A 12,164-nucleotide genomic window follows, 5' to 3' on the forward strand; every position below is an offset into this window, starting at 1 on the left:
GCTCATGTTGCGTTTAAAGGCGGCTCGGAAAAACAGGTTACAACATGTTAACAACGGGTTAAACAGTTTTAACTGTTGATAAAAATGACAGAGGACACAGATATGGGAAGTGTGGAAGCCTCTACTGTATCAAATTGACAGGAATAACAGAGAGTGGGCCATTCTAAGGTAAAAACCCAGCGCATACAGATTCATATTTTATTTGTTTCTCATCCAGACGGCTTCCCGTGCCCCCCCTGCAATGACACGGCGCCCCCCCTAGGGTGCGCGCCCCACAGTTTGGGAACTTCTGCTTTAATAAATATTTGTTGTATTTAACATATTTCAGGTAAGCAAACATGTAATGAAATAGATCCAGTTCTAGAATTTTATGTAATTGAACATTACAGGTTACAAATGTTCTTATCATCTGAGGTAATATATTTTATGAACTTTTAAAAAATATATTTTTTAAATATAAATTTGGTTAAAAAATAAAAAAGGGGTCAAAATGGAATAAAAATATGCCTAATCTATATAGCTTAGTAGAATTTCACAGATTTTGAGTTAATAGGTCACATGACCTAGAAGCTATTGAAGAAAACATTTAATATTTAAAATATTGAATATGACTTAACCATTTTAAAGAGAATAGCGTGGCTCGTTTAATAGCATGAATTGCCACTTTTTTTGTATTAGTTGGTCACAAGACAAAGCATTTATTTACAGGAGTGTTCAGAAATTGACGGTCCCTAAACTCCGAGCGCTTCAGGAGGCATCGGTAGAGAACAGCTGGCCGAAATTGGCGTTCATAAATCGGATCAACCTTGAGCTGAAGGTCCCTTACTCTGCGGAGGGCGAATATCCAGTATCCAATTTGCAAAACAACTTCGCTGCGGTCGGTAATACAATGAAAACACCGGTGTTCTGACTAGTTTGTTTTGGTCTGTGGGCTGCAAACATGGCGCCGAGCGACGTAAACGTCATACGCTGTGACGTCAGCTCCAAAGCTCTATATTGATTTTCTCTCTTGTTGGACATAATAATAGAGTGAACCTGAGTGTTTGTTGTGAAGTTATCCTACTAGACGTTAAACAAACACAAAAGGGCCACAAATATTTATAATATATATGAGATTACAGGAAGTAAACAGAAAAAACACTCCGGATGAGTGTTTGTATACCTAATGAAGACTAAAGGAGAGTAGAATGGCAAAGGTGTCTGATGATAATGGGGCAGAGACCCTTAGTGACATTTCAATTACCTCCCTCATTAATTCAGTCACAAGTGAGCAGCTGGTGACAGAGAATATAATCGACGGGCAATTAATTGATTTCATAGAGGGGGCCTGTTAGCGCCCGGGCTGCTAATCGATAGTGACAACCCTGAATTACCAGAGAGGGTCAGACTCACTGAAATGTCCCTCAGTAGCTGTAAACATGGATGTTAAAGAACTTAATTTGGGAGAAAAAGTAACACCTGTTAAAAATAAGCATTTTTCCAAGAAAGAAAAACAGGTGCTACAGAAACTGCAATGTTTTTTCAATCTTATGTATTTTCCAGGTTTATAGGGTTTAAATTGATAATTTAAACAGTAAATAGAAAGAAACACTGGCTTGACTGAACAAACAATGAACTGAAACGTAAATATGTCAGAAAACAAACATAGAATTGATCAAAATAGTTTTGATCATCTTTGTCGTTATGCAACTAACAGATGAGGTTGGTAAAGTATCCAATAATTACACTTAAGTGAAAATAAAAAGTATCCATCCAAGAAATTACTCAAGTAAAAGTAAAACAGTATTTGGTAAAAAGCCTACTTAAGTACTGCGATGGACCAAAATATAAAGTTAATGGAATTTTTGGTATTTTAATGACCAAAATGACAATAATTCATAAAGTAACAGAAAATAACATGTTTCTAAATCAGTTTCTTTCAATGTCAAGCTTATGAAACTTTGACCCAAACAGGTCTGTGTCTGGTGAATTATTTGGTTAAAACATGTTTGATGTTCATTCAGTGCAGAAAGTGCAGACAGTAGCGATGCTTCCAATAAAATTACTCAAGTAAAAGTAAAACGTACAGCGTATGAGAAGTTTTGTTTTTTTTTTTCTTCAAAAGTTACTCAAGTAAATGTAACTAGTTACTACCCAACTCTTCCCAACAAAAGCTCCTCCTTCATCCCTCTGAGGTCATCCCTCCATCATCATCATCGTCCCTCCGGCAGGTGCTGAAAAGCCGCAACTTGCCGCCCCGCATTCACTTTTCCCGCAAACTGCGAGTCCGGCAGCATGAGGAGTCTGAACAACCGGGCCGAGAGCCACCTGACGGGCCGAGCCGAGTCCGAGCTGGACGCCATGGCGGACGGCGGCTGGGTGAACCACGGCTACTGCGGCTCCCCTGCGCCGCTGGTCAGCACCATCTACAGCCCCCAGCCGGCCTCCCTGGACCGGGGCTGCAAACTGGACCGCATCCAGGAGGAACCGGGCAGCTCCGACCAGAGCCCTGTGAAGAGGAACAGAGGCTGCTGCAGCTTTATCAAAGGTGGGGAAATATTTAAGTTTTACAAAAAATATATATCGACTTCTGTCTGCATAATGAGTGTTATCTGTGGAAAACGGTAGAAAGAGACTTCTTTTTACCACAGCCTAATACACATAGGAAACACTCAGAAATTTTCCAATATCCTATATAAGACCTGGAAATTTCTAGCAAATTTCTAGCAAGAAAAAAAAATCTTAAAATGTTATATTCATTTCAGAAATTTTCTACACAACAACTTGGACATTTTAGAGTTTCAAAATTGGAAAATGTTTGATTTTTGCAACTCAGAAAAACAGAAAAAATCCAAAGGTAGAAAATTGTCTACTTTTGAAACTCTGAAAATTTGAAAAAATAAATAAATAAATAAATAAATTCTATGTGTTTTTCTAGAATATTTCTGAGTTTATTCTCAAAATTTCTGCTTTTCTAGCAACATTTTCTAACTTTTCAAACTGAAATTTCACTGTTTTTTTCTATAACATTTTTTAGATTAATCTCAAATTTTTGGATTTTTTTCCAGCAAATCTTAGACTTTTCAAACGGAATTTTCAATTTTTCTTTCTTGAACATTTCTGACATTAATCTAAAAATATTTGAGTTTTCTGGCAGAACTTTACTCATCCTTTCCCCTTTACACAGTGACTCTAACACGTCTTTGTGCATTTATGTTTCCTGCAGCGTTTTGGGGAACAGCTTGGACAGAAAACACGTCCAACAACAGGGAAAAGTTCATCCGCACCACTCTGAGGGAGCTGCTGGTCTACCTGGTGTTCCTGCTGGATGTTTGTCTCTGTAAGTGCTTTGAATTTCTGAACAGGTTTAATGTCCTGGTTAAATCACAAAGTCCCTTTTGTGATATTTACCACTATATGCCTCTGCTAGTTTCATCCTAAATGTTTGTTATTAATTAAATCTAAAGGTGCAGACAATTATTTTAGTAATTAGTTAATCAATTTAGTAATCAGTTAATCAATGAGTCGATTAGTTGATTAATCAGGTACAAAACGGAACACAGATGTTTTATGTAACCACTGAAGCCTTTTTTAAATACAAAATCAGAAATATACATTAAAAAATGCAAATAAATAATTCCATTAATTTTTTAAAAGAGGACAAATACTTTTTTTCCCACAGTGGTGGAGTAGTTTTGGCTAAAACATATTTATTAGACAAACATGTTTTTTTGTACAGTTTTGACTTAATCAGTAATTGATTAATCACAATGAATACAATTAATCGTTTAAACCTTATTTAATTAAATGTTATTTATTTTCAGTTTTGCTAAAATTTCAGAAAATACAAAATGTAAGTGTAAATACGATAACAATTCTATCACGATATAAGTGTCAAATTATTAACAGTTTTAAACATTTTAAACAACCTAAATATAAAATATATAATTAAAAAATATCAATTTTGATCTAAATTCTCTGGACACTTAAGGATTTCCCTAAAATGGTTCCCGCAGCATCACAGTTCCTCCCCCGTACCTCATCGTCAGCATTTGGTGCTTTAAGCAAACATTTCTGTGTTTGTTACATCCTTGTCTCATCTGGAGTTAGCATGTAGTGTCTAATGGTTTCTATGGCAACTTGATGACGCAGTTAAGCCTCAGATTTTTAAAATTTCTCCATCTTTCACCATCTTCTTTAGATAAAGTTGAGTTCTGGTTCAATCTACTGAAGCTAACAGAAAAACATCTCTGTCATGCTATATTAAGAAATTAATTACTAATAAAAATTTAATATGAACTTTGATTTCATAAAAAACAAAAACATTGCTGTATTTATTTTGAAACTGTGCCCATAATTGTGTTACAAGCAATTATTTCTTTGCATTTTATTATTTCCCAATAAAATAATGTTGCTTATACATCTTCCTTTTATTTGTGATATTTTCATTTATCTTTTTCTTACAGTTGCTTATTTTTATACTGCAGCTGCCATGTTGTATTTTAAGTGTTTTAGGAGTAAAGTATGATACGGTATTTATTTTTGACATTTTTCAGAGCAGGATAAATTCATTTTCAGGATTTTTATACTTTTTGGTTTTGGTTTTTATCTCATTTGCATAATGAGGCAGAAATGCATAGGGAAAAGTAAAAAGAGAAGAGGAAGAAATGTAAAAAGAACAAACGCATGGGAAAACGCAAAAGAAAATATATAAATTTTCTGGTGAAACTGCATGAATAAGAAAAAGAAAAAACAATATATATAAATTTCTTCTTGAAAACTCATGCATATGGTAATGGAAGAGGAACGTCGACATTTCTGCTTCCATTTTTAATTTTGACAGTTTTGGTCCTCCATACTAATCAGGGTCGCAAATAATTTTCTCAACTTTGTTGGTGTTGTTTTTTTTCCCCAAATAATCTGACTTTTTTTTTCTTTTTAACTGTTGCTGTTTTTTAAAATGTGTTAAATCAACAATAATTCTGCGACTTGAATTAGCATTAGCATGTAGGTTAGCATGTTCAGAGAGAACATTTGGGATAAAAAACGGTTAAAAAAAAACTAAATTAAATGTCACCTCTTAGTGGAAGATAATTACATAATTTCCATGGGTATTTCTGAGTATTTGAGTAAATCTGAGACTAATTGCGGATGGAAACTTTCCTCTCAATGCCGCTGTTGTTGCTCTTTTGTCGAGCTGAGCTTTGGGAGTGAAGGGGGAACAAGTGCTGCTGCTCTCTTGGCTTTTAGCGATAAGAGCTTTAGCTCCTTTTGTGGCTTTGTGTGGGTTGGACTGTCATTGTTTGACGAGGCTGTTTGCCTCCAGCCGACATGCTTTATCCAAACAAATTACCGGGACTAATCTGGATCCTTTTAGCCGAACAAAGCCCGCGGTTTTCTTATCTGGGAGCTAGCCAGGTGTTAACAATGTGATTACGTTGATGTGCTTTCAGTGACCTACGGTATGACCAGCTCCAGCAGCTATTATTTCACCAAAGCCATGACGGATCTGTTTGTGGGCTCAGCCAGCCAAAATGGAGTCACGTTTCAGACCATTGGCACCATGTCCGACTTCTGGGACGTGAGTTTCACGTTTGTTTTTCCACGTTTTGCTTGCTGATGTAAGATGGCGTATCAGGGCTATTGTAGATGGAAGAAAAACTGAGAAAATTCCTGCCAAAAAACTGACAAATTTTGAGATTAATACCAAACCTTTTCGAGAAACAGCAGGGACATTTCTGAGTTTGAAAAGTAAAAAATTTTCAAGAAAAAATATTGGAAATTTTAAGATTGATCACAAAAACTTTCTGAAATTTCTGAATTTGAAATGTTTTTTTTTTTTTTTTTTTTACTTTTGGAAATGTCTGAAATTCAGAAGTAAAAATTTTTAAACTTTTGCTGGTCAAAAATTTTCAAATGTTTTCTAGAATATTTCTGAGAATAATCTGAACATTTCTGAATTTTTTTCTACCAAATTTTGGGTTTCACAAGCGCAGAAATTTCCTTGATTTCATATATATATATATATATATATATATATATATATATATATATATATATATATATATATAAAGAGAGATTAATATAAAAAAAATTCTGAATTCTTTTCTACCATATCATTTATTTTTCAAGCTCAGAAATGTCCAGGTTTTTTAGAAAATTTAATCTCAAAGTTAAATTTAGTTCTGTTTTTCTATCTATAGTGGCTCTAATCCGCCGTCGTACAAATGAGAGAATGAGTTAAAGTTAAAATCAGTCTCTGTCTTATTCTCTCTGTAACACCAGTACGCCCAGGGTCCATTACTGGAGGGGCTTTACTGGACCAAATGGTACAACAACCAGTCCCTGGACAGCGGAAACCAGTCGTTCATCTACTATGAGAACATGCTGCTCGGAGTTCCCCGGATGAGGCAGATTAAGATTAAAAACAACTCCTGCAAAGTCCATGAAGACTTCAAAGATGAGATTTCCGGATGCTTTGACGTCTACAACGAGAAGAAGGAGGACGACCTCAGCTTCGGTCTCATCAACGGCTCTGCGTACGCCTCTTCTCATCTCCTACGAAACAACGAAAATTATGGGGTGGCTTTTAAAGCGACACAGTCAAAGATAAACAGCCGTAATCTGGGTTACGTAGTTTTTCATGGGAGAAAAAAATAGGGATTCGTTCTAAAAAGTCCTATTTTCACAATGTTATAAATTTTTCATTCATAAATTTCACAGTTCCAAGGTAAATATTTAGTTTTAGTTCCACATTTAGTTAGCAACTAAATATTTATATATTTAGCAAGCTAAATATTTAGCTTGTTCATTAAACATTTAAGCTTTGTGCTAAATATTTAGCTTGTAGACTATATATATATTTTTCGTAAGCTAACTATTTTGCTTTCTTGCTAAACCTTGAGATCTGAGCTAAATATTTAGTTGAAAAACTAAATATTTAGATTAACATTTAGTTAAGCTAACTATTTTGCTTGCTATCTAGACATTTAGCTCATAGCTAAATATTTTTGGCTGTCAACTAAACATTTAGCTTTGAGCTACATATTTAGCTTACAGACTAAATATTTAGTTAGTGACAATTATTTCACTTGCTAACTAAACATTTTGCTCAGCAAGCTAACAGCTAGGAAGCTTACTGCTTGCTAACTGAATATTTAGCTCTGAACTAAATCTTTAGTTGGTAAACTAAATATTTAGTTAGCAACCTAGATATTTTTCTTGCAAACTGAACATGAACCTAAGTATTTGCTTTGTAAATATTTAGCTCACTAATTAAAATTTTAATGGATGAAATAGTGAAATATGAGTATGATAGGCTAAACATCCCAGATTAATGGTGTCACTTTACAAACCCCATACAATGTATATATATAAACATTGTTGTGGCAGCATTGAGAGAAATAAACCTTCCTCCTCTGTAGGTGGTGCTACCACACAGAGAAAGACATCAAAGGTTCCTCCTACTGGGGCCTCCTGACCACCTACAGCGGCGCCGGGTTCTACCAGGACCTGAGCCGGACCAAGGAGGACAGCGCCAACATCCTGGCTGAACTGATGGAAAACCTTTGGCTGGACCGAGGAACTAGGGTGGTTTTCATCGACTTCTCAGCCTACAATGCAAACATCAACATGTTCTGTGTCGTCAGGTGAAGTTTTCCAACATTTCATCGCATTAAGAACTTTAAAGGTGACCCATTATGCTTCCTTGAACAGGTTAGGATGTGTCTATGGCCTATACAAAACACGTTTATCCGATTTGTTTTGCATAAAATCAGTCTTAGATGATATTATACAACAGTACATCTTTGAAAAGCAGAAGTGGAACTTTCTGTACAACAAATAAGAATGAGGAAGTTTTTTCTGGGTGGTAAGTCAACAACAAAACATCTGCCTTTTCCAGAAGCCATTGTACAGCGCATACAACGGTAAAACCAAAGGTGCTTGACACCAAAAAACATTAAATTTTCTGTGTTTATCTGTTCAGCCATTTGGAGGAACAATGGCTGGAATTTATTTCATTTATTTTGGTTGCATACAAACTCATTTTGGTTCTTTCTGACCGGTCGGTTTGTGTCTCCCAGGTTGGTGGTGGAGTTCCCAGCGACCGGCGGCGCCGTCCCGTCCTACCAGATCAGAACCGTCAAACTGATCCGCTACATCACCCACTGGGACTACTTTGTCCTCGGCTGTGAGTTGGTCTTCTGCGTGTTCATCCTCTACTACGTGGTGGAGGAGATTCTGGAGCTGCGGATACACAAGTTCGCCTATTTCAAAAGCATCTGGAACATCATGGACATACTGGTCATACTGGTAGGAGACGGATTCAGGCCCAGATTCAGATCCGCTGTTCGTACTGAAGGAAGTAACAGCGTTTTTCTCTCCAGCTCGCCATCGTTGCGATTGTATTCAATGTCTTCCGGACCATCAAAGTGGATAATCTGCTCGGGTCGCTGCTGGAACAGCCGGATTTATACGCCGATTTTGAGTTTCTGGCTTTCTGGCAAACCCAGTACAACAACATGAATGCTGTGAATTTGTTCTTCGCCTGGATCAAGGTAAACTTTTCACATCTTTTACCATTTATTGTTACACTTAAAAAAGTTTCCAGGCCCCTTAAATGTTTCAGACCAGCAAACTGATGAAGATAAACAGCCGTAACCTGGGTTATTTAGCTTTAGGGAATCATTTTTAAATGTCCTAATTTCACAATGTTGTTAATTTTTCATTCAAAAATTTCACAGTTCCAAGCTAAGTATTTAGTTTTTGAACTAAATATTTAGTTCCACATTTAGTTAGCAACTAAATATTTATATATTTAGAAGCAGAATTTTTAGCTTGCTAAATATGTATTTGGTTAACAAGCTAACTATTTAGCTTGTTCATTAAACATTTAAGCTCTGGGCTAAATATTTAGCTTACAGACTATATATGTTTTTTGTATGCTAACTATTTTGCTTTCTTGCTAAACCTTTAGATCTGAGCTAATTATTAGTTTAACATTTAGTTAACAAGCTATTTTGCTTGCTATCTAGACATTTAGCTCATAGCTAAATGTTTTTTAACTGTCAACTAAACATTTAGCTTTGAACTACATATTTAGCTTACAGACTATTTAGTTAGTGACAGCCATTTCACTTGCTAACTAAACATTTAGCTCAGCAAGCTAACAGCTAGGAAGCTTACTGCTTGCTAACTGAATATTTAGCTCTGAACTAAATCCTTAGTTGGTAAACTAAATATTTAGTTAGCAACCTATTCAAAATAAACATAATATAAATAATCACAAAATACGGTTTTTAAATAGTTATTTCATTTAGTAAGAGAAAAGGCAACTAGTATCCCTGTATGAAAAAGTATTCACCTCTAAACCTTGGAGGCGACTGTGAGGCAGTGAGCTGTTCACTGCAAAAACACAAAAACTTACCAAGTATTTTTGTCTAATTTGCAAATAATATTTTAATTTACACACAGACTATATCCCGCTGATATAGGAAATATAGTTTTTCCACACAGGGCCAGATTGGTTTGGATAGCAAGCTAGCTAAGTTAGCATGACGCCATTTTAAAATTAGCCTTTAGCTGTAACTTTTCAGGGTAACGAAGGAGAAAACCATCAGACAGTAACCTCCTTTTGGTCTTTCTGTAGATTTTCAAGTACATCAGCTTCAATAAGACGATGACGCAGCTGTCCACCACGCTGGGCCGATGCGCCAAGGACATCCTGGGCTTCGCCATCATGTTCTTCATCGTCTTCTTCGCCTACGCGCAGCTTGGATACCTGCTGTTTGGAACCGAGGTCGAATCCTTCAGCACATTCGTCAAGTGCATGTAAGTGGTGACAAATATCCAGAGTAACTAGTTACATTTACTCTTTTGAAAAAGTTTACTTTTAGGAGTATTTTTACTGCGCTGTACCTTTTACTTTTACTTGAGTAATTTTAGTTTGAAGGATTTCTACTTTTATTTGAATAAATTTTCTGTATTTTCTACCCACTGAATGAAAAACAAACATGTTTTAACTTAAAGTTCCCCAGACACACACCTGCAGTTTTAATTAGGAACAGCTACTTTTTATTTTTATTTCAGTAAAAATATGTTGAAGTAGTTCTACTCTTAATTGAGTAATATTTTTATTTACCCACTGCTGTAAATATTGTTACCAAACAGACTAACTGGAAAAACTGCGTCGGTTTCCCTTCTGTTGCAGTTTCACACAGTTCCGGATAATTCTCGGCGACTTCGATTACGATGCAATCGACCGCGCAAACCGAGTCCTGGGGCCCATTTACTTCGTCACCTACGTGTTTTTTGTTTTCTTTGTCCTGCTGGTAAGAATTTCTGCAACAAATGTTTGATTTTAGGGCTAAACCTGAGTGGCGGTTCATGTGTTTCTCCTTCCAGAACATGTTCCTGGCCATCATCAATGACACCTACTCAGAGGTCAAAGAGGAGCTGTCGTCTCAGAAGGACGAGCTGCAGATTACTGACCTCATCAAACAGGTACGGACCAGATTAAATCACCTAATATCCACACAAGGATTACTAACGACACGGATTCCTTAAAACCTCCAGAGCTACATGAAGACTTTCATGAAGCTGAAACTGAAAAAAGAGAAAATATCGGACGTTCAGAAAGCTCTGCAGTCCGGATCCGGAGAAATCGAATTCAAGGATTTCAGAGAGACTCTTAAAGAGTAAGAGGCAATACGTAAAATTATTATTATTATTATAAATCCTGTCTAACATCAGAGCTGAATTTGCAGGATGGGTCATGAAGATAAAGAAATATCCGCGGCTTTCTCACAGTTTGACCGAGACGGAAACCAGGTTCTGGATGTAGACGAACAAACGAGGATGAAAATCGAACTGGAAGAAAAACGGGTTTGTTTCAAACTAAATCAATCATCTGTTTTTACAGTGTCTTGGAAAAGTATCCCATTTATTTCAGAAAATGTGGGGAAAAAATTAAATTAATTATTCTGTTTGGTTTGGGTGTAAAAATCAGGATGCTCTTAACGCCGAGCTGAACAACCTGGGAAGGAACTACGGAAAAGAGTTTCCGGAGAATCGTTCGGCCTCAGATGATGAAAAGAGTCGAGGCTTCGTGGCGCAGGACCAGTTCCTCAGGTAAAAACGGATTAATTTGGGAAAATGAAACGTGACTGGTGAAACGGATTAAAAGCAGGTTTTGTTCCTGACAGCTTGAGCAGGCGGGTTCTGCAGATGGAAACGTCGGTGGCGGCGCTCACATCCAGGATGGACCTGATCATGGAAAAACTGGGATTAACAGGAAACAACGTCAGTATTCAGATTGAACCAGATTAAAATGTTTCTATGCTCTATTGGGCAAAAGTTTTCTGCTTTTCTTTAAAAGCCTGAAATTTGAAATAAAATTTAGTTTTTATAAAAAGGATCAAATTTCCTATAGTAATAAAATATATAACTTTTATTTTCCAAAAATCATGTAACTATGGAAACTCATTTGAAAGAAAAAGCAGGAAGTCGTTTCTACGCGTTTCAGTTTCATTATGAAAGAAAAAGTCATAGTTTTGACTTTGTCGTAATTTTCAGATTTAGTCATAATGTTGATATTTTCCAAATAAAATCTCCTTTATTTATCTAATTTTATCTGATTTTCTCCCCCAGACCGATCGATCGTCCTCACTGACGTCTCAGATGTGATGAACCTGCTGGAAGCGGATCAGTGAAAAATATCACCGCCTGAAAACAAGCTAGCAGCAGCAGGTTGTCCTGGAAACGTGTAAATACTGTAAAAATGATTACGACTGTATCGCCTACCAGCTATCTGACTGCAGCAGAACGACGGCGCAACAGGGCCAGAAGACCAGGAGGAGTAAATTTCAGCCAAAAAACTCAGAAATTTTAAGATTAACCTCCGGAAATTTCAAGGTTATGGACATTTCTGCTTTTGAAAAATCAAAAATATAAAACTTTTGTAAATTGAAAAGTCAAAAGATTGTTAGAGAATAATCAAATAATTTTAAATTAAATTCAAATTTTCTAGAAAATAAATGAGATTTTGAGATTTATTTCAGAAAACTTGGGAAACAAATCCAAGTTTTTTTGGGGGGCGGGTGTAAGTGCAAATCTGTCAGTTTCAAAATTTAAAAAATTTCAAATTTTAGAAATTTTCTGACTTTGAAAAGTATAAAATTTCCTTG

The 12,164-nt window shown here is 36.1% G+C and overlaps 1 protein-coding gene across 1 annotated transcript; it reads left to right on the forward strand.

The window, feature by feature from the left end:
* The first annotated feature begins 2,218 nt into the window (after positions 1-2,218).
* Positions 2,219-12,015, forward strand: pkd2l1 (polycystic kidney disease 2-like 1). Its single transcript, XM_014992303.2, has 15 exons — positions 2,219-2,527; positions 3,206-3,319; positions 5,433-5,560; positions 6,265-6,518; positions 7,404-7,628; positions 8,064-8,292; positions 8,367-8,537; positions 9,629-9,810; positions 10,190-10,310; positions 10,384-10,482; positions 10,555-10,676; positions 10,746-10,863; positions 10,988-11,109; positions 11,184-11,280; positions 11,629-12,015. The coding sequence occupies exons 1-15, from the start codon at positions 2,275-2,277 to the stop codon at positions 11,662-11,664; spliced, it is 2,271 nt and encodes a 756-aa protein (XP_014847789.1). The 5' UTR covers positions 2,219-2,274; the 3' UTR covers positions 11,665-12,015.
* Positions 12,016-12,164: the final 149 nt, after the last annotated feature.

This window comes from Poecilia mexicana, unplaced genomic scaffold (assembly GCF_051168715.1).
Source record: "Poecilia mexicana isolate PSO_F unplaced genomic scaffold, ASM5116871v1 scaffold_15, whole genome shotgun sequence".
Taxonomy (NCBI): Eukaryota; Metazoa; Chordata; class Actinopteri; order Cyprinodontiformes; family Poeciliidae; genus Poecilia; species Poecilia mexicana.